The sequence below is a fragment of the Xiphophorus hellerii genome, chromosome 3 (genome assembly GCF_003331165.1).
Source record: "Xiphophorus hellerii strain 12219 chromosome 3, Xiphophorus_hellerii-4.1, whole genome shotgun sequence".
NCBI classification, from domain to species: Eukaryota; Metazoa; Chordata; class Actinopteri; order Cyprinodontiformes; family Poeciliidae; genus Xiphophorus; species Xiphophorus hellerii.
In genome coordinates, this window is record NC_045674.1 from 15791238 (window position 1) to 15819236 (window position 27999).

A 27999-nucleotide genomic window follows, 5' to 3' on the forward strand; every position below is an offset into this window, starting at 1 on the left:
AAAAAGGTTGCTGCAAGTTTCCAAACTTGAAAGCCAGGAGATGCTTCTTTCCTAATCCAGTGGTGTAAGAGCAATGGAAAAACTGAAATGAACTGATTAGCAACACACGAAAGCTTTGTGTACATGTGTAAGAGTGAAGGACGACGACAAGAGCCACAGACGATTAATCTGAACCTACAACCTTTATTGGAACGGTTAAGGTGAGCAGATTTCAGAGTCAGGAATGGGGGGAAGGTGAAGGATGGTGGAGCATAATCATCAGAGAGGAAGTGAGTGGAAAAAGGAAGGAGAGCGAAAAGGTCGAGGGGAGCAACCAGAGAGTGGGCAGCGGTACTTTCTCTGTGCATAGCCATGCAGCCAACAGTATTCACGGGTCTCTGAAAGGCTTTTCACACTTGTATGAGATCTGCCAGGGATCCCCACGGGTGATCCCATCGTCGAGAGGCAGAGAGGGAGACGGCTCCCAGCGAGTGAAGCTGTAGACCTGGGCACATGACTGTAGAAATCTGGAGAAACTCACAGACGATGACAATAACAGGGATGAAATAGCATTTATTTGTGTGTTTTTAGTCCTTTTCCTTTAAAGTGAAACATTGGGAGTCCTTGCTCTTTTCCGGTTTCCACTCAATTGTTTAGGCATTTTCCACTTACAAGGACAGTTGATCCTCTTGAGCTCCTCCTTTTTTTATTAAGATTTTAATTGCACATGTGATTGCAAAGGTCCTTTTGCGTCTACCATGACTGTCGAAGACCCCGATAAGATTCTGGAAATACTAAGACTAACTTCCAGACATTTGTGAGTTTGGAAGAGCAAATATAAGGGGCTGGAATTTGGCAGAGATTAATTGAAGAAGGGGTTGGAAGACACATATTCTTTATGCTGCAACCCTCAAAGGTGACAATACAGAAGGGTGTTCACATTTACACATTAAAGTTCAGGCGTTGAGCAAGAGGATTAGAGATGCACCTGTCAGAATCATGCGGCGATTCTGATTTTCCACTTTTGGAAATCTTGAAGTTGGCTCTGATTTCTCCTTAGGAACAACACTATTAAAGGATGACCAAATGGCAGTGGAAATCTTTTGCAATTTAATCTTCCTCATGCGATAACGCTATGGTGCAATGATTTGTATTTAGGAAATAATGTAAGATGAAAGACAACCTGAAATTAATATGACTTTGTCTGGTAATAAATGCACTGGCGTATCAAACGCAAATCTTTTTTTTTTTTGTTTATTGCACCAAGAATCCAGCAGGATCAGACCTGATCAAAATGACTAATTGTGTCACCAACAAGGTTTTACTATCATTTTAAAAACAGAAATATTAATGAATTCAGATTTTAAACTATCTTAAGTATGCTATGGTAACGATTAGCACGCTGGCATTACAAAACCAGCAAAATTAGCATGTATTCCTTAGAGAATCTATCTCCATAATCTGAGATTTCCAAATACGTTCAGCATTCCTGCTCTCTGGTGAAACTGTTGCTCTCTGACTGCCTGAATTAACCTTCTCCAGATGTCAGAGACAAGCCTGTTTATTCAAAATACCTTCTCACATATCTGTGCTTCCTCTGGCTATGATTTTAAGTGCCTTAATGATGCAATATTTAGGTAGCTTTGGGTACCTCCAGATGTGGCGTGTGTCCTGTACTGGAAAAATATCTGGATTTTGAAGTGTCTGTCTGGTTTCAGGCTGGTTTGACTGATTCAGGTCACCAGCCAATTTTTTTTTTCTTGGTGCATTTCTAATGAGGACAGAGGAGCTAAAACACACCACCTCAGTCTGATTAGGGCAACAACATGAAGTAAACAGGTGTGAAACCATGTTAACACACATAATTATCCCAAAGCCTTTGAAAATACCTCCATCAGTTTATCGATAATTCAATTTACACATAACTGTTTGCACAACCGAGTGCCTCCTTATTACTTCATCTGGTTAAAAATAGAAATCACATTCCAGTGGCCAGAACGTTTACCGTTCTGTTGCAGCATTTTGGCTCAGTTTAATCCACTTCCCAGGACTCGTCTGCAGCTGCGCCCTCTGGTACGGCAATCTGCAACACTTTAAGCAAAAAAAAAAAAAACACCCGAAAAAATGTCCATGCATGACTTTTCAGTAATATTGCCCCCTTGTTTTCCTTTCAGTATATGCATCTCCTTTATGTTTCCCTTTAATCTGCAGGTCTTACACGTCTAGTGTTAGCGTGCAGGACGCAGGCTGTGCAGTAGTTTAAATCACATTCCTTTTATAGCTATACAATCATACAACACACTGAAATCTCTCCATCATCAACAAACCTTTGCATGAGCTGATATATAGAAATATTAATTATTTACTCGATGCAATATGCTTGTGGCAAGCTGCTACGCTATGATGAAAAATACTGAATCGGTTCACTGACATCATGGATTTCTTGGGAAAAAAGAAAAAAAATGGATTTCTTGGGAAAAAAGAAAAAAAAAAAAGCAAGACACTCAACTTGAACCTTCCTTCCCTCTCTGATGCTCAGTGTCAGCCAACACTACCATGGAGTCTCATCTGTGGCGGCGTTGCTGTGAAGCAGTCGGTGTTGTCTGGCTGGGTGCAACAAGGAGAAAATCAGCGTCCTCACTCCCTGAAAGGCTGAGGACTGGAACAAGGGTGGATCTTTACACTGGAGAGGGGCGGTCAGTCTGTTTTAATTCTCCAACAACAACAAAAAAAAATGCAGGAAAAAGTGTGTCACTGTCTTTTACTTTATCCTCATACAAGAAAAATGGTTGTTTGTTGCAAAAATGTTATTATAAAGTTAATGGACGGGATAGCTCTTCAGCAGCATTTTTGATTCCAGTTCCATAGACACGATAAAACTAAGATCCCCAACTGCCCCAAAGTACACCCCCACACACGCACACGCACCCCCACGCGCATTCACACATCACCACACCTCTGTCATTTGTCCTGCTGTTCTGATTGGTCAGGGGCGCTGTCTGTTGGCGGAGACAATCAGCCTGGCGTGTTGATGGTTTTCACTGTGTAATTCTGGAAAAGGGGCTGCAGGAACATGCCCATCGTGCCGAACACGCAAACAAACACAAAGATCCAGAGAAAGAGGCGATCGATCACCATAGCAACATACTTCCAGTCCTCGCTCACCTGTGGATCAGATGGGAAGGGGGACGGACCATAAGAAGGGTGTGAGGAGTGGGGCAAACAGAAAGATTAATGTCAGCATTGTAGAGTGAGAAGATAAATGTGTTGCATATATAGAGCAACATGTGCTATAATTTCCAGTTTTCAGTAACTTTGTTTACATAAAAAAATAAAATATTAGTGTTCAATCTAAATTTGCAGCAAAGAGAAATAGAAAAAGCAAAGAAAACAAGAAAGAAAGAAGAAAGAAAGGAAGATAAAATAAATAAATAAATAAATAAATAAAGAGGAAGGAGGACAGAACATTTACAGTGAAATCCCTAAATATAAATATTTCCCTTTTTTGACTTCTACAGATTGTGTAGGAACCTTCCAAAATGACAACTTGTCTAGAGGTCTGGGATTCTTTTCCTGACATATCTTTCTCATCTTCACCTTTTATATATTCACCTGCCACATTGCAATTTGATCCATTACATAAGTGCTCCATATTTTACTCTGTGACCTTTACACTGTACGGAAAGCGACTTCACTCTTTTCTTTTTTGACTTTTTCCCTTCGCTTTTCCCACTTCTATTACATTTCTTCACACTGAAATCCCCTCTGGGTTTATCTGCTGGCTTTAAGAACAGGATGATAAATGTGACAGCCAGCTCAACAGCCTTTGGCAAAAGCCAGAGGAAATGTTTGACCTTTCTAAAATGCAAATCTGAAATTTTAATTGCAAAAGTAGTCATAACCTTTCAACTTTTTACATTTTGTCATATTATAACACACACTTGAATGTATTAGTTTATATGACAGAGCAATCCACAATGATGCACAAAGGAAAAGACCAGGTCATGCTTTGTATTACCCTTTATGAAGTAGTATTTTGTAGAACCTCTTGCTACAATTACAGCAGCCAGTGTTTTTTTATTGTCTCTACCAGCTTTGCTCATGTGGAGAGTAAAATCTTTGCACATTATTCTTTCTAAAACAGCTCAAGCTCAGACAGATGGGTTGGCGAGAGCCTCTGCGCAGCAGTTTTCAAGTCTGACCACGGATTCCCAATTGGATTTAGGTTTGGACAAAACCACATTAAGACACTAAACATGCTCTGATCTAAACCTCTCCATCGTCGCTCCAGTTGTGTGTTTGGGGTTAATGCCTGCTGGAAGTGGAACCTCCCTCCCAGTCTTCCGCAGCCTCTGACATCCTTCCCAAAGAAATGCATCACAATAGCATGAAACTACCTGCACCATGATTCACCATGGGAATGGTGTGTTCAAGGTGATTTGAGGTGTTAGATTTTTCTCCACACATTTTTTTTTGTGAGTTTCAGTTTAGTTTCTCATCTTCTTTCACATTTGCCATGTATCTTAGATGGCTTGTGGGAAACTGCAAGCGGGGATTCTTACCTATTATTGGTCCTTGACGCTCTTTCATAAAATCCAGGTACAAACGATTAGTAAATATTCTCATAGATTTCCCCTCCTGAGCTGTGGCTCTCTATGGTGATCAGCTAGTTTAGATTTGGAGTCTGTGGCAGTTTGTCTGTGTTTTTTATGCAATGTCAGAATATAATGTCTCCGACAGAATGACATGAATTGTACAAGGCTTTTTAAAAGCCATATCAGTTTAGCTGCAAATTATGAGTTTCAGTTGTAAAGAGTGATCATTTTTTTTCTCTTTGTGTTCTATAAATATGGGAAGGACTCACTCAGCTAGCACCTTTCTACAGAAGATGCAGGGTTTTTTTTTGTTTGTACAACTTTGACAAATTTAGAAATGGAGCTAAAAAAGAAAACCCCAATACTGATTCATTTTGTATATGAAAACATTAGTCATTTATTAAATAAATTTACATTTGTGCGTGTTAAAAATCAGAAAAGGTTTGAGAGGCAAGAAGGCTTTATGGAGCCACTTTATCTGTTAGGGAATGTATTTACTGCTCCTGATGTGGGATGTTGCTTTGTTGCTGTGTTTAATTTGCAAAAGATTGTCTATTAACACTAAGTAAAAAAACAGAATCCAGCATTCTGTCGTCTCTGTCTACCGGCTCCCCTTCCTGCAGTCAGGCGCAGGGTTAATGGAGGTGAGTGGTTAATGTGAGTTGAGACTCTTTCTGGCACACAGCTCTGATGAGGTTCGACTCGAGTCGAAGAGGAGAGGAAGGTAAGAGACCCAGGAGATGGAGGACACAGAGAGGGTGCTGACATTTGAACCCTGCGATGATAACTTGAGGAGGGGAGCAAAGGAGAGAGGAAAAGCGAAGTGGGGGAAGGGAAACTGAAAAATTACACACTGGGCCAAGAGAGGAAGGATTTGAACTCAGTTTTCATGGCTACAGAAAAAAAAACAATGTTTGGGATGGACCGAATCAGAACAAATTGTAAACTCCTGTATTATTTTCTATGTTTCCAGGTAAAAAGCAGTAAAAATTTAAAAAAAAAAAACACTACACCCTCACTCCTCCATCTCAGTGCCTCAGCTTTTTCCCACTTCTTTATGCACACGTCATGCTGCTGCTATTATTACATACTGCGCTGGATAGTCGCTGGGCTACGGCTGCATCATCAGATCTGTCTGCTCTGCTGCTGGTCTGTTCCAGCAACCCGTGCATTTTCAGAAGGCAGAGTTAAATGATGGAGCTGAGCAGCCACACAACATGATATGGCACTCATCTGAGCAGCTCGGGAAACCATAATGGCTGGTAATGTACATGGATAAAAGACAATGACTCACTGCTAAGCCGATCCACACACAGCCACGAGGAGTTAAATCAGAGTAACACTCAGGCGAGCTGACAGCAACGGCAAAAACTGTCATCACAGGCCATGTGTTGGCAAAGCAATTAGCCGGAGGAAATTTGCATGGCACCAAGAAGCAGCTTATCCGAAAATCAGCTTACTCAGGAGGCGAGAGAGACAGCAAAGCTACAGGTTCTTAAAGCTGAACATAAAGAATAAAGATTTTTTTCATTTTAACAAATGATATAATGAAATATTTAACTTCAGTAGTCTCTTCTACAGGTTTTATGAAATATTTATGAATTATTGAGCAGATTAGGAACCTCCTGTTTATGTTGGGATGAAAATGATAATCATGCTAAAACTGTATTGATGAGGCATGGGCCACTTTAGGATGCCGACGATGTGAGAGGTCCTGGACACCAACACAGCAGGTTGCTGATATGTTTTAATTTATCCCTTATGCTCCTTCATTGTTTTTCAGCATTTGTGCTTTGGAGTTGTTACTTTAGATTAGTCTTCTTCTTTGTTTACTGTCTATATTGGTTTCAGGTCTCTTCTCCCCTTGTCTTTCTCTCTGCTTGGTTCATATTTCGTCTTTCCGTCTTCCTGGTATCTTGCTCCTCTGTCCAGCAGCTTCACATCTCTTAGTTCTCCAGCTGCCTTCATTTGCCTCTGATTCGTCCCTCTGCTTCCTTGCCACTGACTTCACTTCCTCAGTATATATCTGCTCCCTGGTTTCCTTTATTCTCCACAAAATCCTTCCACTGCACTTCTATTATCTCCATGTTATCCCATAGCATTGCTGTTTTACCTTTCGTAAGTATTTTCCTTACCTTCCTCAAATTATTAATTCCATGACAATCCCATTTTTACTGCCTACAACCTTGACAATCTGACTTAGATTTCAGTCTCTAGATGCTGGTAGACACATTGAAAGACTCTGCAGTGAAAGATGGTTGCATCTTGGAGGTTATGGAGGAAAACCACAACCAGGTGTCAAACGTTTCTGATTTTTATGTGTAAAAAAATAACCACATTGTGGTTGTAAACGTCTTACCACTCAACAACTAGTCACTGTTTGGTTCTATATTACAAAATCATAACAGCAGAAATTGATGTTTTGTGGTTATAGCATAAAAAATGTGAAAAAGCTCAGGGAGGATAATTTTCCCCACAGTGTGTTAATGACACACCGGCTATTGTTTTAACGTTTCTTACCAACACAGTCTTTTAATGTTCGGAAACCGCAATATTTTGACGGGTGATGCTTCTCTGGTATTAAGGTTGTGAATGGTGTATCCATTGCTTTTAACCATTTTACACAGCTGACTGACCGCTACGGATCGGGATTGGGCAAAGCAACACTTTACTGTGTAGTCCTCTCACCAACAAGAATTTGAAGTGGAATACTGGTCTGATGCAAGTTTTAGAAGGGGTTAAAACAGTGATGTTTTAAATAAAAACAAACAAAAAAAAGACAATACTTGAAACTGAAAAATCCCATGCCCATTTATATTCAAAAGGATGTGGAAAACAGGTATGACAATGTAATACTTACACTCTGATCGTCATCTTCGCTCTTCATGTGGTTGGCGATGAAGCGAACTCCTTCCACTGCCTCATCAAATCCTGGACAGGCTTGAGCCAGCAAGGCCTGAGTCAAAGCCGGACCTCCAGCTGCCTGCTTCCCCCGGGGCAGGTTTCCAGAACTGCCCTCCCGACTCTCCCTCACTCTGTTCAGACCATCCATTGATCCCCCGCCGGCACCCACCAGTTCCCCTCCAAACTGTTTGACTGACGCCCGGTTCACGTAGCACGTGCAAGGGTCCCCGTCGTCCTTCCCAAAAACAGACGATGAGGTCCCCCCTCCGTTTCCACCACCGCCACCAAGCCCGAGGCCAACCATCAGGGCCGCTGGCTCCCCGCTGCGCCCGCCCTCCTTCTGCTCCTGTGCTCGCCTTCGCTGGCGTAGCCGCTGGCGCTCACTGCTGTTCCTCGGCTGTCGCATGAAGAGCAGGGCGGGAAGCTTGTTGAGGAACACCAGTTTAACCCAGGGAGGCATGGTGTGCGTGGTGGGTGAGCGGTGGTGGACGTTGAGCACACACACACTGGTAACTATGGAAAAAGTGACCAGAACCATGGTGAACATCAAGTACTTCCCCACCAGAGGAACGTCCAGTGAAGTTGGTGGGACGATCTTGGAGATCAGCAGCAGGAAGACGGTGAGCGCGAGCAGCACGGAGATGCACAGCGTCATCTTCTCTCCGCAGTCGGATGGCAAGTAGAAGACCAGGATGGCCAGTGAAGTGATGAGCACACAAGGTATGATGAGGTTGATGGTGTAAAATAGCGGCTTCCTGCGAATGATGAAGTCGTATGTGATGTCCACGTAGGTGGGGTCAGCCGGGTTCTCGTTTCGTCGACCCGGCAGGGCAATGATGTCCCATTCTCCGCTGGGCGTGAAGTCATCCATGCTGGCCACGTCGGCGCGAAGCACAAGATCTATTTCTGTGCGGTCATAGGTCCAGGAACGAAACCTCAGCGTGCAGTTCTGCTGGTCGAAAGGGAAGTGCTTCACCTCAATCTTGCAGGCTGATTTGTAGATGGCTGGAGGCAACCAGAAGATGCTGCCATCATAGGACACCACCGCGTTAGAGTAGAAGGATACCTCATAGACCCCGTCAGCACTATGGGAGAGAAGACAATTCAGTTACAAGTGGGTTTGGGTAGCTTTTATATTTACACTGGTTATCTTGTCTCAGATTTAACTGCCAACACTATTCTCACTCCATATATTGTATGCATAAAAATCTTAAGTTAATAAATGTCATAGACAACATTATACCAGCTGTTGTCTACTCATAACTGCTCCACTTGACTCCTCCACTTCAAAAGAATAAAATTTTCATCATTTTTAAGTGAACTGATGGGCCGTGTTCTTTATGAAGAGCAGCACATTTCTAATTTTAAAGCAAAATACATAATAAACATAGAGAAACACTCTCAGCTGAAAATGTAAAATATTTTTTTTAGTGTGAATACGTTTCACACAAGTGCCTGGGTACTTAAAGAAAAGGATACAGGTATTAAATGAATAGATGGTTCAGACAGGAAACAAAGTTCATTGATGGGATGGATTTAAAAAGATCTGCTTAAGACAAACTCTTTAGTTTGGAGTGACCTAAAAACATTTAAACTCAGATTTGGGGATAAATGTGACGCAAGAAAAGTAACCAGTAGTTATTTTCCTGTTCTGTCAAGAGTGCTAACTCAAAAATAATTCTGAATTTGCAAACAATATCTCTGATGCTGTTATACAATGAAATAATCCCTTTGCTCAAGATAGCGACAGCAGCTGAGAATTGGGGATTAGCATGCTGGCCTGGGGTACACAGGATTATCAGGATCACTTTATCCAGAGTGAGGTGGGTCAGTGATCTTTTAATCATCACTACAGTAACGAAAGAAGAGCAGGTCACACAGATCACTGTTCTCTGATGAGCTGATTTGCAAACCATAGGCTGACACGGAGTTTCCACTACACTGAGACAAGCCGTCTGCGACATCCTAAATGTCTCCAGACACGCAAGCAAACCCTCTTCAGGCGCATGGTTTTGATGATGAATGAAATCTGATGAGGCTAGTTTCATCCACAGCAATGCAGCTCTGATGCACTGCACATCAATATGCATGATTATCAATATGCATGATTATCAATATGCATGATTATCAATCTTTGTCCGAAAAAAGTGACAAAAGCAGTGTTTCCCTTCTTCTTCCCACATTAAGTAGATTACTCTGAGATATAGCCACAATTAAACTTGTTTAATCAATATATTATAAAAACACAAAAATACAGTGTTCACTCATAAGATCTGAGAATGTATGTACTCTTCAAGTGTCTTTGTACACTTTAATATGTTCTGGCTTTATGAAAGCCTTTACAGCACAGCTGCAGCTTAAAGTAAATATTAGACGATACAGAGCCTTAGAAAAAAATATAACAAAACATCTTCAGACATATATAGTGCCCTTGTGCAACTCCTTTGTGAAACCCATCTTTGGAGGTATTTCTCTACCAGCTTTCCACATCGAAAAAACTAACTTTCTTTTTTCTCCATTTCTCTTCTTTGGACTCTATATTCGGCCCAGTCTCCAGTCTGTGGAGACTCGATTAGCTTTTCTTCCATATTTACCCTGTATTTAGCTTTTCTAGCTAGTTTCCTTGACACTGCTAAGAAACAAAACAAATCATCTCCACAGCATTATTCTACCACCTCTGTGCTTCACGGTGTTAGTTGCAGTGTCGCTTCCTAGCTACACGTTATGCTTTAACTGTAACACCTTCTTCTACATATCTACTTTGTCCCTTCATGGTTTGTGATAAACTGCAAACAAGACTTTCCGAATGCCCTCTCACATCAATGTCTTTCTTCTTGTTACTCTTTCTTTAAAGCCAGATTAGTGACATACACAACCAATTGACGGTTTCTCCCTGCTGAGCTGTGGATTTCTGCAGCTCCTCCAGAGTAACCAAAAGCCTCTTGACTGCTTCTCTACTTTATGTTCTTCTTGCCATAACCTTATCATTGACCTCTCCAGGGTCATCCTCACTTGTTTGTTCAACTATGCTCTCTATCAAACTTCACAGAACAGCCGTATGTAGGCTGAGACTGAACTACACAGAGATGGACTCTGAAGGCAATCGGGTGCATTGGACTTTATTTAGGGGTAACACCGAAAAGGGGCCCGAATGTTAAGCCTTCTTTTCTGAAACTTGTTATAACCTGACAATATGTGCAATGTTTTGAGGAGTGTGAATACTTTCACATGATTGTATGTGACATCTGCTGCATGTTTGTTCCTCCACAGGAAGTCAGTGTGCAGTGAAGATGATTAAATCTTTCAGACATGTCTGCGGTGGTGGAGCAGTATGGTAGCATGAGCAACAAGAGCAGATTCTAGTTGACATATTCAGTCATGTGTTGCGAGCGTCCATGTATTACCCGCTTAAAATTACTATTTAATTGCCGCTTTCACGTTAAGAATCTCATGATAGCGGCTGCATGACCCTGACCAGAGAACCGGCTTGGAACATGGTCAGGAAAAGGAAATCCACATGTCTTCACTGGGTATCTTGCAGGGCATTCATGTGTCAGTTTATCTTTTCTAAGTGAGGCCGAGAGCATGAGAGGGTGACTCACTTGTTGTAGAGGACCACGTCAGGAAGCCAGATGTGTTTTGAGGGCAGCCTGACCTTCAACATTCCATCGAACTCCTCGGGGACCCAAGTCAGCCGATAGTCCTGCCACTCCTGAGGGCCAACGGAAACAACAAGCTTAGTCACTCATTTGCTAATCACACAGCAGCAAGAAGACAGCAGGGAACAGAGAATTTGCTTTTCATTTCTTACAAGTCGTTGGAAAAAATGTGCATACGCCCCGGTTTGCACACGCCTTACCAATTTTCATGTTAAAATATATTTAAATTGATGTTTGAGTGAATATCAGCAAACCTATCCTCTTTGTTAGACTATGTAAAAAACTATTCTCTGTTGTGCAGTTATTGATGTCCCCACACTGAAACCTAGGCAGTCGCTACGACACCAAGCTTTGGTCCATGCTATACTGTCTGCAGCAGCCGTGAAACACTATAATCATTAGTTTGTTTGGGCTCAGTATGGCTGTCCTCGGCTTTCCGACTTTCTGATGGTGAGAAATGTATCGAGCCCTCATAGTCATTCTACGCTTGGCTACCAGTCATAAATCTGCGCCTGCTCAGGTTGCAAGCGTTTGTGTGTGTGTGTGTCTCTCACTATGAGGCAGAGAGCACAAACTGAAATGTAGAAACCACGGGATGTTTTTTTCTCCTTGATATGAAAGTGCTTTCAACACAACAGAATATACTTTCTTGATTTGAGTCACAACGAATCATCTATCCTCAGCATCCTCCTCTAATTCGGAGGTGCCCAAGTCCAGGAAAACAACTGTCCTGCAGCTTTTAGGTGAATCCCTTCTCCAACACACCTGAATCAAATGACTGGCTTGTTGCTAGGCCTCTGCAGAGCTGCTGCTGTGATTTAACTCAGATGTGTTCGAGGAGTAATGCATCTAAAAGTTGTAGGGTAGAAGCTCTCCATGACTGGACATACGCATCCCTGATCTAGTTTCGTTTATTAAAACAAAAAAGCCAAAAATTCTTCAGATTGCTGCAAAAATAATGTTTTGTTTATGTTATTTTGATATTGATGCAGATTTTAGCAATCATATAATATGAACACACACTGAATTTACACATTTCAAATGAAAATTTAAAAAACCTCTGAAATTGTTTGATCTGCTCTGTTCTACAGAGTCGTAGTTTATTCATCCTACTAGCAGTATTTAAAAAAATATTGCTACAATCAGAACTGTCCTGATCAGTGTACATAAACAAACCCCCCAGCATGTCTGTCTGAAAGTAACTGCAGACAAATTTTCACAGAGCTCTGCACCCAAGTTAAATTTACTTTATCCTCAGCAGAGCGAACACAGATGGCACGCAAAACCTTCCACTGTGGACTGCTGGGTGGAGAGCAGATCCACTTTGCGACACACAAAGTGGATCAGGATGGACTGCACAGACGAAGACATGACGTAGCGTTCTACAGCATCTATCACTTCATTTGTAAACGTACAGTTAAGAAGTATTTTGTTTCTCAAATGATGACTTCATTTATTGAAGGAACTAACATTATATCTAGAGCAACCTGGCTCCACTGCACTATGCTGTATGGGTAAGATGACTGAGTCTCATTATAGAGAAAGGTTTAATCATTGTTACTTTGCACCATATTCAGTAGCAATCAAGTTCTTCACAGTTTAAAATCTCAAATAACTTGTTTGCCTTTGTTGTTTTTACTGCTAATCTCACGGTGAGGCTTTATTTGCATGTTTGGTGAGGTGGCTGGATGTGATGAGGCGTGTGAAGTCTCACCTGTGTCAGCCAGACATTGGTGGTCATCACCTGCTCTCTTTCATGCTGAAAGACAACACAAAATCACATTTAAACAATGAACCCATTGTCATCCTTCTGTGATTGAGGGAGCTTTTCAAATTGTGTGCAAAGATTTTTTTTTTAGGTTTTCCTCCAGTGAGCCAGACATTTTTGTAATCTTTTAAGGTGTTTTTGTTTAACAATTTCCCAAACTTTCTGAATTATATGCTTTCAATTTAGGGGAAAAGAATATATGAGGAGCTTTAATAATTATGTTAGATTCATTATAGCATATTTAGCAGACCTCTCTCTACAAAAAAGCAAAGAACCAACAGATGACCTAAGAGATGCATTATGCCACTTGAGTAAAATTCTTAAGTCTGAGTGCTAGAAGCACCAAAAGTTCGGAGATAAAAAAAAAAAAAGTCTCAAGAAAACTTAATCAAGACCATTTTAAAAGCGTTAGAGTTCAGCTGTCAAGAAGTTTAGATGACTCAAGATTTTGCACACCTGTATCCTCGCATGTTTACGCTTTTAGACAACTCTGTGCAGTTTTTACTCAAAAAACATCTGGGTCTAACGCTGTACAGTATGTTAAGGATTAGAAAGGCCTTCACCTTCCTCACATTGAGACATGGCGGTGGCTGCATTCTGGTGTGGGGACAGGTGAGCTCATGGGAAGACAGATGAAGCTAAATACAGAGCAATTTTTAAAGAAAACCTGACACAATCTGATCTGTTAGAAGGCCAAAATGTACAAAAATGTACGCCACACTTTTCAGGGTTTTGTGTAGAAGGAAAAGCTTTCATTTAGTCATGTATCATCAGCACAGCTTGGTTTTAGTCCTTTTACTAATCACCCCAAGGAAATGAAACACAACCTGTGCATGTAACTCTACAAAACGTAGGACACACTGAGACAAAGTCACACTGATACTCACCACACTGATGAGTTGGGCCAACGACACCATCAGCTGCACGGTAACCAGCTCAGAGCCATTAGTGGCGGGTCGGATCAGCTTGTTGTAATGTGCCGGGTTTAGGAGATGCTCCACCAGCCGCTCCTCTGTGTCTGCCCCGAGGCCAACTGCAATGAGAGCACGCCATCGTCATCAAAGAAAGTTGCACCCATCTGTGTGTCTCTCAGCGTTTTCCTTTTCCAAGATATTTCTCATGCTGGAATATGTTACAAGCACGCGGAGCAGAAAATCAGCTGTGCTGCCGAGTTTCTCTGTTTAGCCCATGCTCTCGCTGCCAGCATTCGGAGCTTCATGGCTGCACATGTTCACTGAGAGAGCAAAGATTTTAGCATGGCGCTACGGATCACTGCCAGCTCGAGCGTGTCGGCACGGCTCGGTGGAGACTTCTTACAAGATCTGACATCATAAGAATGAGTCAACCGGTCTGACTGTCTCTATCGCTGTCCATCCTGTCTCTATCGCTCTCCTAGTTGCCTCGACTCTGTCTCCATCTATTCCTGTATGGTGGTGAACGTCTCCCCAACTGCCAACTCTGGTTTAGCTTTGGGATTTTTGTCACTCCATCCCTCCCTTCTGTCTGCCATCCCTCCATCTGCAGCTGCGAGAGGTCAAATTTAAACAGAGCTGTCAGACAAACGCTCAACTGATGAGGGTTGTTATGTTTTTTTGAGTCAGGACACAATGAATAGGAGAAACAACTGTTGTGTCTTTCCTTCTTCCTCTGTGATTCCGTCCTTTTTTCATTCCCTGCCTGTTTGGCATCTGCTCGCTGCACATTACCTCACACGTTCCTATCGAAGATAAACACAGGCTGCTCGCTGTGAACTCAGCATATTCACACATGCTCTTTTCCAGATTACTGAGAGTGCATCGTGCTGATGGCAACATGCTATCTGCAAAGGCTTCTGGGGTTGGATGTTTTTATTTTGATGTTTATTATTATTAGCTTTATTATTTCTCATTTCATTCATTTGGTAGGGATAAGTATATACATTTTATATGTAGCAGACTTGGCAAATTTGCAATGACGATCCCTAGAAGGGCCTTTGCATAAATAGTTATTAAAACACACAATGTTTCATATTTTAATGCTTTCATTGTTGTATAACTTATTTTATTCTCTTTGTTTTATTTAGAATCTGCTGCTGTTACAAGTGGCTATCAGTTATTAATCAAAAAGTGACATGTAAATGTATGTAAATAGCATTTTCATGCAAAAATAATGAGGTAATAATTAGTCTGGCTGCGGTGGACTTCAGGTAAGACACTGACTACATTTTTGTACGCCACACAAGTCAAATTTAAATCAAATCAGACATTATTTGTAAAACACTTCTCATTCGGATGACGAGTGTATGTACAAACGCTAGATTAAAACTTTTGACCAGATAAAAAACCCAAAAACAAAACATCGAATAAATAAACTTTACATGACGTAGAACTGAAGAAAACACATGGAAATAAGTGACACAAATGAAAATATGTAAAGTGGACAGCAGCGATCAAAGCAAAATTAACCATGCAAACCAAATGAGCAAACGGACAACTTGAGATAAACTTAAATGAACTAAAAGACAGAAACAGAAACTAAAACCTCCTCATCTGTCTCCCTGCCCTCCCCTGCTGCACTCCTGTGTTCACTGAGCAGGAATGATGGCCTCTGTCTGTAGATCAATGACCACTCTCTTCATTCTCCGCCAACATGCAACTCCTCCCTCTCTCCTTTCTCTCTCTACTGTGTTTTTTTTTTTTACCCCTAATCTTTCCATCACTGGAGTCAGCCCGCTTCTTGATCTCTCACTGAGCTGATAGTCTCCCTCCCTGCCTTCCCTTCATGCTATCTCCATCTTGCTGTCAGTGGCAGCCGCTGTCCGTTTATTAGCTCTTCCTTCAGTGATCCACTGTCATCAATACAGCTCCTGTCAGTAGCTGCGTGTAGCACTAACGTTGCTTATTGTGCATGAATGTCGGCTAGGCTCTTTTATATGAGCCTGTTTGTCTGCATATGATCAGGGGGGAAATAAGCATGACTGTCTGTGTCTGAACTATATGAGTTATGTATATTACTCCCAGAAGCTCAAGGCAATAACTTAAAAGAATGAGAGACAGGAAGCAAATGCAGTTCACTTAAACAAAGATGGAAGCAGAGCAGTTCACATCTCAGTAAGCTCATATTTGCTAAAGGTAGTGTTGTCCTCAATGTGGAGCAGTAAGATTTATATTCATATTTAATATAATTCAGGGAAAAACGCGTGTTGTGTTGAACATAATGGAAGGATGTGTGTGATTCTAATAGTTTGATAAATGCCAGCAAAAAGATTTTCATGGAGTAAGAACAAAAAAATATGTCTGTTTGTTATTGTATGCTACCTTTAATTTGTTTGAAATAGATTTTAGCGATGGAGAATATAAAGATCAAAGTTTAAATCTCAGTCCAGTTTCAAAGTGTTGAGGTGAAACACCAGAGTCAGCAGGATGATTTTCTTTTTTTTAAAAAAAGCAGATGTACCCAGTGATGAAAAACCTGCTTGAAAGTCCAGAATAAGCGCTGAATAAATTTACTTTGTTCTAAAATAAACAGGCTTACTGTACAAAACAAAACTGCTTTCTCACTGTTCCTCCAAATGGCTTGGACAGTGTTATGAATATTTACATCCTTATAGATTTACTTTTTTGAGATACTTTAATGGTTCCGATCATCAAACAAATTACAATCAGATGTGATAATTTGAGAATAAAATCTTGTTTTTAAATAATAGGTTTATTTAGTGCAGGAGGGGGAAAAAAGCTATTCACATTTGTAATTTTTTGCATTTTTCAATTTTAGCCTCCTCTTCTTTGCAGAATTGTTTTGATTCAGCTAAATTAAAGGGTTTTTGAACAAGAATAGTCTGTTTAAGGTCATGCCACAACATCCTAAATGGATTTACGGCTAGACTTTGACCAGGCCACTCCAAAGTTTATTTTTTATTATTATTATAATTATTTGAGCCATTTGGATGTGGACTTGCTGGTGTGATGTGAATCAATGTCCTGCTGCATGACACTGAGCTCAAGGTCACAAACCGATGGTTTATGGATTATCTCTCAGGGTTTTCAGCAATAGAGCAAAATTCACAGTTCCATCAATATCCACTGATGTTGTTCTTTCCACTTTCAAAAAAAAAAGAGACTTGTGTTGTCATTTCTGTTGGTCAGTCTCTTTTCTTTCGGCAATCATGAACACTGACTGTGTAAGAACGCCTGCGTGGGTCGTTGCACTCTTGGAGTAATTTAGGTAGTCTGGCTACTCCTCTGAAGGTTCCCCACTGTTACATGTTTTTTTTATATTTCCAAATACTTTATGTCACGGTTGTTCACTAAAGTGAACCTTAGAAACCTTAGAAATAGCTTTGTAGCATTTTTCTGATATGCTGCTTTTTGATGTATTTTGCCCATGTACTGTTAAAGGGGTGATAAGACGTACTTTCCATTCACATCATGCCATTTTAATTACTTGGGTTACATTTGAAGTGTTATTTAACTCACCCCGTCCTTTTAGCTTCGATACTTCATGGTTTAAGCTTCACGTGGGCTCAAGATGAGAGTCTAGACTAATATTTTATGGCTCCAGCACCGAGAGCCAAACAGAGAGTCTTTTATCTACGAAACAAGGGTGCAAAAAATGTCTGTACGCTCTGACCCGGTCGCCATCATGTTATCTATGCGGCTCTTCTCGTGTGTTTATTAAAGCTTCTGCTCTTTCTCTGTCTGCATGCAAAACGCTGACCCTGAGAGGTTGTAATGCTGCTCGTCACTCAAGTTGTATTCTGGTTGTTTTCAAGTGCAAATATTTCAAACTTAATGTGACATGATGAATTTTTCAGCAGGGCTCCCCATTAGAGCGCGGAGCAACGGAAGTGACACACCAGAGGGCGCGTGCAAACCCAGACGCCTACCTCAAAGATCCGGTGAATCAGACGAGACGGTTGCATCATGACTACGTAAGTCTGGGTTTTACTAATCTTTGTGTTGAGATGGATTCATTTGATTGGATCTAAACCAGATTGTACAGACACAACAAAGGGAAATGTGTTGAGAAAGAGAATCAAAGACTATTTACAGTGATAATCTCTATTTATACATTCAACTCGTACATACAAAAAAGGTTGAGTGAGGAAAACGGTTTCTTGTTCCTTTCTGTGGACTGCCAAAGAGGCTTTTTGGCTGAGATGTTTGAAGCTGAACTATTCTTAAATGAATAAAAGAGATTGATCGCCTGACAACACCCAATTTGGCTCTGTAGTGGCCAGAGAACAGAGATATTAATATTGATTCACCATCTTGCTTCCACATCACAGCACTCAGAAACAAAGTCATCCCACGTTGGACTAACTGGAAGCAGAAGCTATATGGTCTTACTAAACTCCGCAGGCAGGAAGAGCACAGCCTGAGCTATAACTGCGTCTACACTACTGCAGATGACTGTTGGTTCAATGCACTTCCTTCCACTTAGTCTGAAGTTACCTTTTTATAGAAGCATAAACAGTTCAAACTCTTGTAGTGCTGCATTCATGAGGCCATCTTAAGCCAGCCCTTGTTATAATGAGTTGGTAGTGAATAACTTTTGCATGAAGATTTCTCAATATCCTACTGAGAAATACTCAACAGGATATTGCAAAAAATAAAAACAGAATATGGAGGAGATTTTAGCATGAACCCTTAAACAATTTGGGAATAAAAACTGCAAATATGCAAATGTATAAGGGCTACATTTTATTAAGACTTTAAGAATTTAAAATAACAAACCTGAGAAGCATTTACAAATGTACTAAGTTTCAGCAATGGGGAGGAGTAACATATTTCTTTAAATCTTAAAGTGTGACAGCCTTCTGCAAGCTGTGTTTAAAATAAGAACATTTATTTTTTATGTTCACCTATCCTTATGAAGTGCAAAAATAGTCAAAACTAATGATTATTAAATATTCATTTCTTGGTATTTTTGAACTTGACACCAATATTTAAGTTAAAACTTAGAAGCAACAGACATTTTTTTTCACTAAATACTACACTTTTTTCTTTCTACTCTTTCAGATTATCTGCACAGGTAGGGCTTGCACACAGCTGCTAAACAGACATACCCCTCGCAGCTATCCGACTGCAGTTTTAAAAAGCACTACTTTAGTAAGAGTGATCGGCGGTGATTCTGTTTTATTTGAAAGCAAACGAAACATTAAACAGCCTTCTTTCAGCCAGCTGAGCAGCAGTGTGCAGCTACAAGCAGGGGAGGGGCAACCCTATGCTTCTCTTTGCTACATTAAGGTCAGGAAAAATCCAATAACGTCTTTAAATTCAGTTAATCATCAAATGCCAAGTAATGATTACAATGCCAGTAAAAAGTTATCAATTATAAAGTACTTTTTCTGTTATGTGTCATCAACCACTGGCTCTTCTGCTTGGGGTACAAATACTCCTGCATCTATGAGACAGCATCATTTCTTATAGCCTGCACCATATTCTAGTGATACAATAGGATTAAACTCACAGAGACACGGAGTCTCATTTTATTGCAATTTAGTAAGCAACGCATACCACCACACATCTGAGCCGCTTTCATTCATCAGACTTTAACAAAAATAAAAGGCCTCCTCCAGACACTCCATCAAGAAAATGGCTTTCTTTGCCATCAGATCTGCTTGTTTACGAAAGTAATTAAGTTCACGGTTTGAGCGACCCTACAGCTGTGAATCACTGGGATGAATCAGAACAAATTCAAAGTGCGCCGCTTCACCTGAAACTGCATCAGCAGCAACACAAGGTGAATCTGAAGCTGAAAGGTCTGCTCTAAAAGGCCTGTAAATCTTGCTGCATGTGCAGAGTGCATTAGTACGGTGTTTTATTTGTGAGAGAAGCTCAGCGGTTTGATGATTGGCCTATAGCTTTCAAACAGCAGAGCTTATTTCAAGGATTGCAATAAAATACATCACTTATTATGCCGCTCTTGGCAGCTATTATTATGTGCTATCATTTGGATATGTATAAATCTGAGACTGATGATGTGTGTACATAAGAAGGCGGGAAAAGGAAAAGCAAGAGGGGGCAAAGTGCGGGACATGATTCAAGTTAAGAGTTTGGAGTCAGTCAGTCCTATTTAATAACTCATGCTCTCTGGAAACTGCTTTATTCTGTGTTTCTTTTATCTTATCCTCTGAGCCAGTAGCTACAATTAATCATCGAGAAGAAGCTAGAAAAGATGGAAAAATCTTGCCTCAGTGTGAGCCCTCATTTTCCTAAATATACACCGACCAGGTCAAAAGTAAAGCTCCTAACTTACAAATATATCTAATCTGCCTTTCCTACTTCTTTTTTTAGTAAACCTTCTTTGCTTTCATAATCTGCAGGGCCATGAATTCAAGCGTTAACATTCTCCGGTACAAATCCAACCCCCTTTTGGGCACTTTCACAGCGTTCTCTAATCGTGAATCCTCCTGGCTAATCTGATTCTATAGCTGCTGTTTCCTCGAGAAAAATAAAGGCAGAAGAAATAAGCAAGCTAACGGCAGAAAGTGGTAGGCTGTTAGGGATAAAAGGGACCAAAGGGTGTCATGTTCAAGTGGAGAAGAGACACAGACAAGACAGCCTGAACAATGAAGCAGGAATGTGCAGCTAAACTTCCTACCGCGTTACAAAGCAGAAAATAAGGACGACAGAAACAGCCTCACACTGTGCTCCGCACTCAGTAACTCCTGCATCAGGTCAACTCAGCACCACAACTGTTTTTATTATGCATGGCCTGCTGGGGAAATGACAAGAGACATCCTCCTCACACCAGCGGATGGCTGCATCGTCTCTGCAGTGTCTGAGACAGGTGCTGAAATGTCCTTGAGCATCCTTGCACGCACAGTCACTGCTTTCGCTAAGGCCTCCGTAGACAACAACTGATCTAAGTTGCACTCCCAGAGTTTGTGTTTTACAACTACAGGGCAGAGAAAAAGATCCTTTTTTGTCAAACTTGCATTTATCAGATGATCAAATACATTTGAATGTCGAACAAGAACAATTTGAAAACTTAAGTTAAAAACTGCATTTTTCATTTACTCATTTAGGAAGGAAAAAGGTTCCAAATCAACCTGGCCCTAAGTTGTAATTGGCCTCCTGGGTAAATCCTGAAATAATTGTGATTGATCACCTTTTTTTGGATTAGTTTCACTGTCCACACCCTTTTTTGAGTAGTAAAGTCAAGAATTCGCTTAAAACGAACCCGTCTGATAACACGAAGTAGAATAAAATATCTTTAAAAAAAACAACAAATCATACTCATATTGGAAGAAATCCAAGAACAAATGAAAAAGTTATTGACCTCTATCAGTCTACAAAATGTTAAAAAGCTATTTCCAAGCATTTAGGATTCCAGTGAACCACAGAGAAAGCCATTATTCTCAGATGGGGTAAACACTGGATAGTGGGGAACCTTTGCAGAAGTGACTGATTTACCAAAATATTCTAAGACCGGAACCATGACTCATCCAGGAGGTCACAAAAGAAGTCAGAACAACAGCTCTGCAGGCCCAACTTGCCTTAGTTAAGGTCAGTGTTCTTTATTCCACATTAAGAGACTGGGCAAAAATAAACTCCATCGGAGAAATCTAAGGGGAAAAACAGGGCTAACCAAAATGAAAGCAAAGGTCAGTCTCTAATTTATCAAGAAACATCTTAATATCCCCTTTAGAAAAATATTTTGTGGCACAAAATGGAACCTTCTGAAATATTTGGATCCTGTTACATCTAAAACAAAATGTCACATTACAGAAAAATAACTTTAAAACTATGAGTAAACATGGTGGTAGTGTGATGTTCTGGGGTTGCTTAGCTGCTTGAGGACATGGATGACTTGTAACAAATGGAACAATAATTTCAACTTTCTGTGAGAAAATCCTGATGGGGAATGTTTGGCCATCAATTTGTGATCTAAAGCTGAAGCACATTCAGTTCAATGTGGCTGAATTAAAACATTTTTTCAAAGAAGAGACTGCCGCAATTCGCCCATTGTGGTGTAAAAGTTTCACTGCTTGTAATTGAATTACTGCTGGTTGGTACAACTAGTTTTAGATTTAGTGGGAAATTACTATTCATACAGGACCAGACTGGTTTGACTACCTTTTTCACTTAATTGATGAAACCAAAAAAATCTGTAGGGGAAAAGTAATTCTCCCCAACAGTGAATGTGCATTTTCTCACTTTGTAGTGGGAAAAAAATAAACTGCGTTATTCTAAGCTCACGCTTTGAGCCTGTCTAATTGCATGATCATTCAAATATGTGTCTGAGCGTTAGTGTGTGGACAAAGTTAATGGTCCCTGAGGCTTTTGCTAATCAGATTTTCTCCCTTAAGGCAAGACGACTCATTAGTAGCCCAGCGCTTCTCAGGCTCCTTCAAGTGAAGTTTCACAATGGCTGCATTTTCTCCATCAGGTCAAATGCCCCTGTGTTTAACAGGGCTGGTCAGAAACTGTGACTCAGTTTTGTTTTAGGTCTTTATGTTTTATCTTTGATGAAATTATTGCATCTGATAAGCAACAGCCACAGTACCAGATATATTAAATTGTGCCCACTCTGACCTGTTGCTGCACACTATCGGTTAGGTAGCAGATTTTCTGCAATTAAATTTAATTAAAGCAATTAAATTATGTTGTACATTTTTGTTTTAAATGTTTGTGTAAGCACCATTATTTATTCAAGTTTATCATACAAGAATCACAATTATTACTATGAATTAATAATTTAAATAATTAAACATCCAAAAATCAACTTTGTGTGAGGATCTACAGTATATTACAGCATACCACGAGTTTCAAATGTGGTAAAAATAAAAATAAATAAAAAATCAGTCAGATATTTGTATGGATTGAAATCCTTTAATGGAGATGCCAGAGTGGATGGAGTTATTTCCAGTCACTCTTTCAAAATTTTTCCCCTTACTGCACCTACTGCTGTGCACTGCCGGTCAGCTGTTTAAAAGAAAACTAATACCACTTCCTTGGCCTTAAGGAAAGGACAGCCACAAACTGGAAACTAAGAGTGTTGGCAAACATTGTTATTCATATAACACTGTTTTAAAAATATAACTGACAAGCTATGAGCAGCATGTCTGACCATGTGAGCAGACAACCTGACTAATCTCATAGTCTGTGCAATGAGCACATTTATTTGAAAACAGTTACCTAATGTAGTGGGTGTTTATTCTACATTTTTTATTCTTTTATATAAATCAAGACAACAATAGCTACATCCAATAAATAATATTTTACTGTCAGAATTTTTATTAAAATCTTTATGTTAATACAACAAAACTATCCAAATGTGGTTATGAAAACCAGGACATGCCTTAAGTTAATGCTTACTTCACTTACAAGTTCCGAAGGGGCTGCATTAGAATAGAAATAAAATGTCTACATCCTAACTGGCATAGTTGTATTTTTAAATCTGTCACCAACGATTAAAAGTGTGACAATAAACACATTGTTTAAAGACACGGTCTTGTGTTACATGTGTGATCATATCTGAGTTTACTGGGATAAACCTGGGCATTGTGTGTATGCACTGAGAAAGAAGGAGTGTCATATGGCAGCTTTTCTGTGTGAAGGCTCTCATATGGGGAGTCTTCACACAGTCTGTGTGAAGTTTGAATGTTATGCTTGAGCATTCATTGTTTTTTGTTATGCACTTCCTGCTACTCTTATTGCACATTACAAAAATATGCTTGTTAGGTGACGTGGAGATCCTAGATTACACTTAGGTTTGAATGGATGGATGAATGGATGGATGGATGGATGGATGGATGGATGGATGGATGGATGGATGGATGGATGGATGGATGGATGGATGGATGGATGGATGGATGGATGGATGGATGGATGGATGGATGGATGGATGGATGGATGGATGGATGGACAATCTGAGCTGTCCTCTGCTGTGTCTCTACTGAGGCTATTGTAATTCAGCCAGCTGATGTCAGAAGGTGAACATTTGAGCAGACAGCAGTTGTAAGCAGAGAGAAATAAGGGTAAATGGCATCCACAAACACACTGAGACTACAGAGACAATTGTGTAAAAGATGTCTTGTAATGAGCCAATGTATTGACTTTACACATTTACAGTACGCCTTGCTCTTACCGGGTTGGACCCCCTTCTGCTTGTAGAGAACCTTAATTATTTTAGCAGCTTTCAGTTCCCTATTGGCATGACAGCGTTACACAGAGGCAGAAAATGTATGCCTGGGAAGCAAAGCCTGCACATCCGTGATGTGAATCTACCAAAGACGCTCCACTGGGCTGAGATCTGGGGAGTACAGTAAACTCACTGCCATGCTCACAAAACTTAACTGAAAGGATTTGAGCTTTGTGATGTGGTGCATTTGTTAAAGGGATGCACTGTGGTCAACACAGGCTGAACATGATCAGCTGCCATACTCAGGTAAGCTGAAGTGTTTAAACAATGTTCAATTATTATCAAGAGGCTCAAAGTGTGCAAAAATATATTCTTCACACCATTACTCCACCACCAGTCTGAGCCGTTGATGGAAGGCAGGATTGATCCATGATTGTATCCTGTTTACACCAAATTATGCAACAATGAAACTGACACACAGACCAGGCAACATTTTCTGCAGTCAGTCTGTGTGAATTGCAATCTCTGTGTCCCATTCTGTGGTCTTCTGCCACTACAGCCCAGCTGCTTCAAGGTACCGCGTGTGCTACAAGAATGGCTTAGCTGGAACGATATGTTTCCATTATCTTGATTTTCTCTGAACGTAGGTGTCATTTAAACGACATATTTCCTCTTTAGACCTTTATACTAGACCTTTATTCCTCTTTATACTGTCCTCTATAAACTATAGAGGATGTTAAGTGTGAAAACCCAAAGCAAATTCTGAAATACTCAGCCAATCTGGCACCAACTCCACATTGAAAGTCGCTTCAATCCCCTTTCTTCCTCAAACTGGTGTTTCAGCAAACCACATCCACATGTCTGAGTTGCTCCCATGTGACTGACGGCTTCACAACGTGCTAACAAGCACCTGAACAGGTGTACATGATGAGAGTATGCACTCAGAGCGTGCCTTCCATAAAACCAGGAGGAAGACATATTTTCCAGTGGATGAATGATAAGTAATTTGTCCTTGGCAGACAGGGTGTGGAAGCTGTTTTAGCTCCATGCCTCTCATTAACCTACCCACTCAAATCAAGACCTCAGTGTTAATGAGTGAGAGGGAAAGAGACACAGAGAGGTGAGTGATAACACAATTTCTTTCACTCAAACTCCCTTTAACATTCATGTGCACTGCTTCAGCTGGATCCAGTATCTTTTTCTCTTTTTTTATTAATTTACAGATAAACAGCTCTTTTATAGAAAAAATGTAGATTATCTGCTACTTAGAGTACAGACATTGTATTTAACACTACAGGCTTAACTGCTGTTCCAAAATATAAAGAAACAAAAAAATTACTTTATTTAAAAAAAAAACATGAAAAAGCACGACTTTCATTATAATAAGTCTGTAAAAACGTATTATATAACAAACAAAACGGCACAATGGTGTGCATTTGCTGGATTGCGCTCAGATATGGAGTGTGAGGATTATTTCTCTACATCATCGCGCTCGCTGCTGTTACAGGAAAGATGGTGACACGGCAATGAAAGAGTCGTTTTCTCCACCTGCCTCCTCTCCAACATCACACCGCTCATGTTTGTTTATTTTTAGACTCGCTCCATCTTTACTTCCAGGATTCCCCATCATGGCCAAAAGCGTCGAGGGTTTTTATGGCTTGACAAGGTGATTATTGTCGCACAGGCGCATCGATGAACGCAGGCAATGGATGGAGAAAGTACTCACCTCCCACAATGGCGAAGCAAGCCAGCAGCAGCCGCGGCGGCAGCAGCTGCCAGCGGTGCATCATCGTGCGCGCTTTGAGCCCGGAAAGGTGTTCACCCGGATGGAGAGGCCACTCCAAGCGCACCCCGCAGTGTTGTTCCCCCACCTCCTCACGGCTCCGAACCTCCTCTTCACTCTCTACCTGACATGGTGACGTCTCTGCGGGGGTATCTGCTCCTTTCCTTCCACGCCTGTCAGGGAGGGAATTTAAAAAAACAGAAATGTGTTCTCGGTGCAGCCAGGTGAGCTGTGCGCTGGGCTGTGGGGTGCGGGTGCTGCTGCTGCTGCTGCTGACCGCGCCGAACGCCGCTTAGAGATGCGACGCGCTGGACAGGCGGGGGCGGGGCGCCGGGCACCATGGAGCAGCAGGGAGGGGAGGATGCACCTCAGAACTCCACATCAGCCAACCATGCCAGCGTCTTTGCTCACTCATCTCCATATAATATTAAGCACTCGCAGGCACGAACAGAATGTCCAATATTGACTTTCCAGTGACCTTGTCAAACTAGATGGCATCTTTCCTGTTTTTCTGGCTGCTTCAACTTTAATATCAGCCCTTGGCCAAATATCTTTTTAAATGTTATCATCTATAAATGATCTTTCTTTTTTCTAATCGGCTTGGAATGGAAAACAGGCGTTTTCCACATATATTATATGAATCTAAATATTGTATAACATATTTAAGCTTTATGTTTAAGTTTAAACTTCTTTTATACCTCCCATGTCGCCCTCTGATGAGATGCTGATGCCCATGTCACCCCTATTAGAAACCACCACAGCATTTCTCCGTTAGTTTTGCACAACTACAAACCAAAACATTTTCCAATTATTCTTCACAAAATAACTCAGTCAGACTGGCTGGAGACTCGCTTTGAGTTCAGCGGTCAAAGTAGTTTAAAAAGTCTTCTGTTCTTCAACAAACCTCTGTCATGAACTGAGATTATTTATTCTATTTAATCTGTTGGGACTCTATTTACAGATTAGGTAAATAGAATATCTGAAGAAATTTTACAGAATTTTATTTAGGGGTATTAAATTAAAGAGGGTGAATATAAATTTCGTTTTCTGATTATTTATTTATTTTTTTTTTGTAAAAGGTTTTGGAAAAACCACATGTCCTTTTCCATCTCACCAACATTCACTGCTTTGTGCTTGTCTAAACCTTGATCAAGTATTACTGTCGCATTTCCTGTTCCTCTTGTCTAAGGCTTCTGATTCAAAGTAACATGTAAAGAATTTACACAGAAAGGTCGAAAAATGTTAAATATTATTCAGGAGGAAGAAATGCTAGGACCCCACAAGCGCTTGTCTTCCCCTAACACCTACTCTTCTCTTTGCTTTTTTTCTCTGTGCCTTCCTGCTGAGAATGAGACTTAATGGTCAGGTAATATTGAAAGAATGAGGCCAGGGGTGAAATGTCATCAAATTTGCCGGACATAAAACGGCCAGAGAAGACACAGGAAGTCAACAGTGTGTTGGAGGAATGTAGGAAAGGACTTAAGGGATGAATAAACAAAGTAAAAAGCAAGATAGAGGGAGGAGGCAGTTGCTGTGGTGACTAAGAAAAGGTCCACCAAGAAGCAGCCTGTTTCTTTATCATATCTATTTTCATCACACACACAGAGCAGAGGCATGTACAACTAGCACACCATGCACAATTATTCCCATAATATATTCACACACATGTGCACAGAGGAAAACTTTTCTATGGATTCATCTTTAAACACTCTTCTTACAATCTCATCCTTTCCCCGCCTCCGCTCTGCAGTGAATGAGCTGACCTGACAGTGCTCCTCCCCTGCACTGAGTGCAGCTAGTCTCCCCGTGAATTATTTAGAAGCTGGGACCCCCACAAGTGCTTGTCTTCCCCTAACACCCACTCAGCCTCCTTCTCTCTTTGCTTTTTTTTCTCCGTGCCTTCCTGCCCTGCTGTCATTCTGTCTTCGGGTTGCTGCGATTACTTCCTGTGATTCTGTCACAGCTGGGAAACACAACACACAAATTTCATCGTAGGTCACAGACTAATTATTGGAGTGGGATAAATGAAGCAAAAGAATAGAAAGATAGAAAACTGATTTTTATTTTCAGGACAGTTTATTGTTTCTCATTTATGTTTATACAGTATATATATATATATATATATTTGGTTAATTTTAATCTTGAGCTCAGTTGCTGCCAAATCTGGAATGTTCCTCAGTAGTAGTTCTTCACACAGGCAAAATGAAATTAAATAAAATGTTTTCCTGGCGGCAGGGCCAC

At 40.7% G+C, this 27999-nt stretch overlaps 1 protein-coding gene across 1 annotated transcript; it reads right to left on the bottom strand.

Moving 5' to 3' along the window:
• Positions 1 to 163: 163 nt before the first annotated feature.
• On the bottom strand, positions 164 to 27993 carry chrnb2 (cholinergic receptor, nicotinic, beta 2). The gene is made up of 6 exons (XM_032558955.1): positions 25702 to 27993; positions 13793 to 13938; positions 12852 to 12896; positions 11081 to 11190; positions 7435 to 8563; positions 164 to 3144 (listed from the first exon to the last, which is right to left on the bottom strand). Exons 1-6 carry the CDS (start codon positions 25763 to 25765, stop codon positions 2995 to 2997), a joined length of 1644 nt encoding a protein of 547 aa, XP_032414846.1. The 5' UTR covers positions 25766 to 27993; the 3' UTR covers positions 164 to 2994.
• Positions 27994 to 27999: the final 6 nt, after the last annotated feature.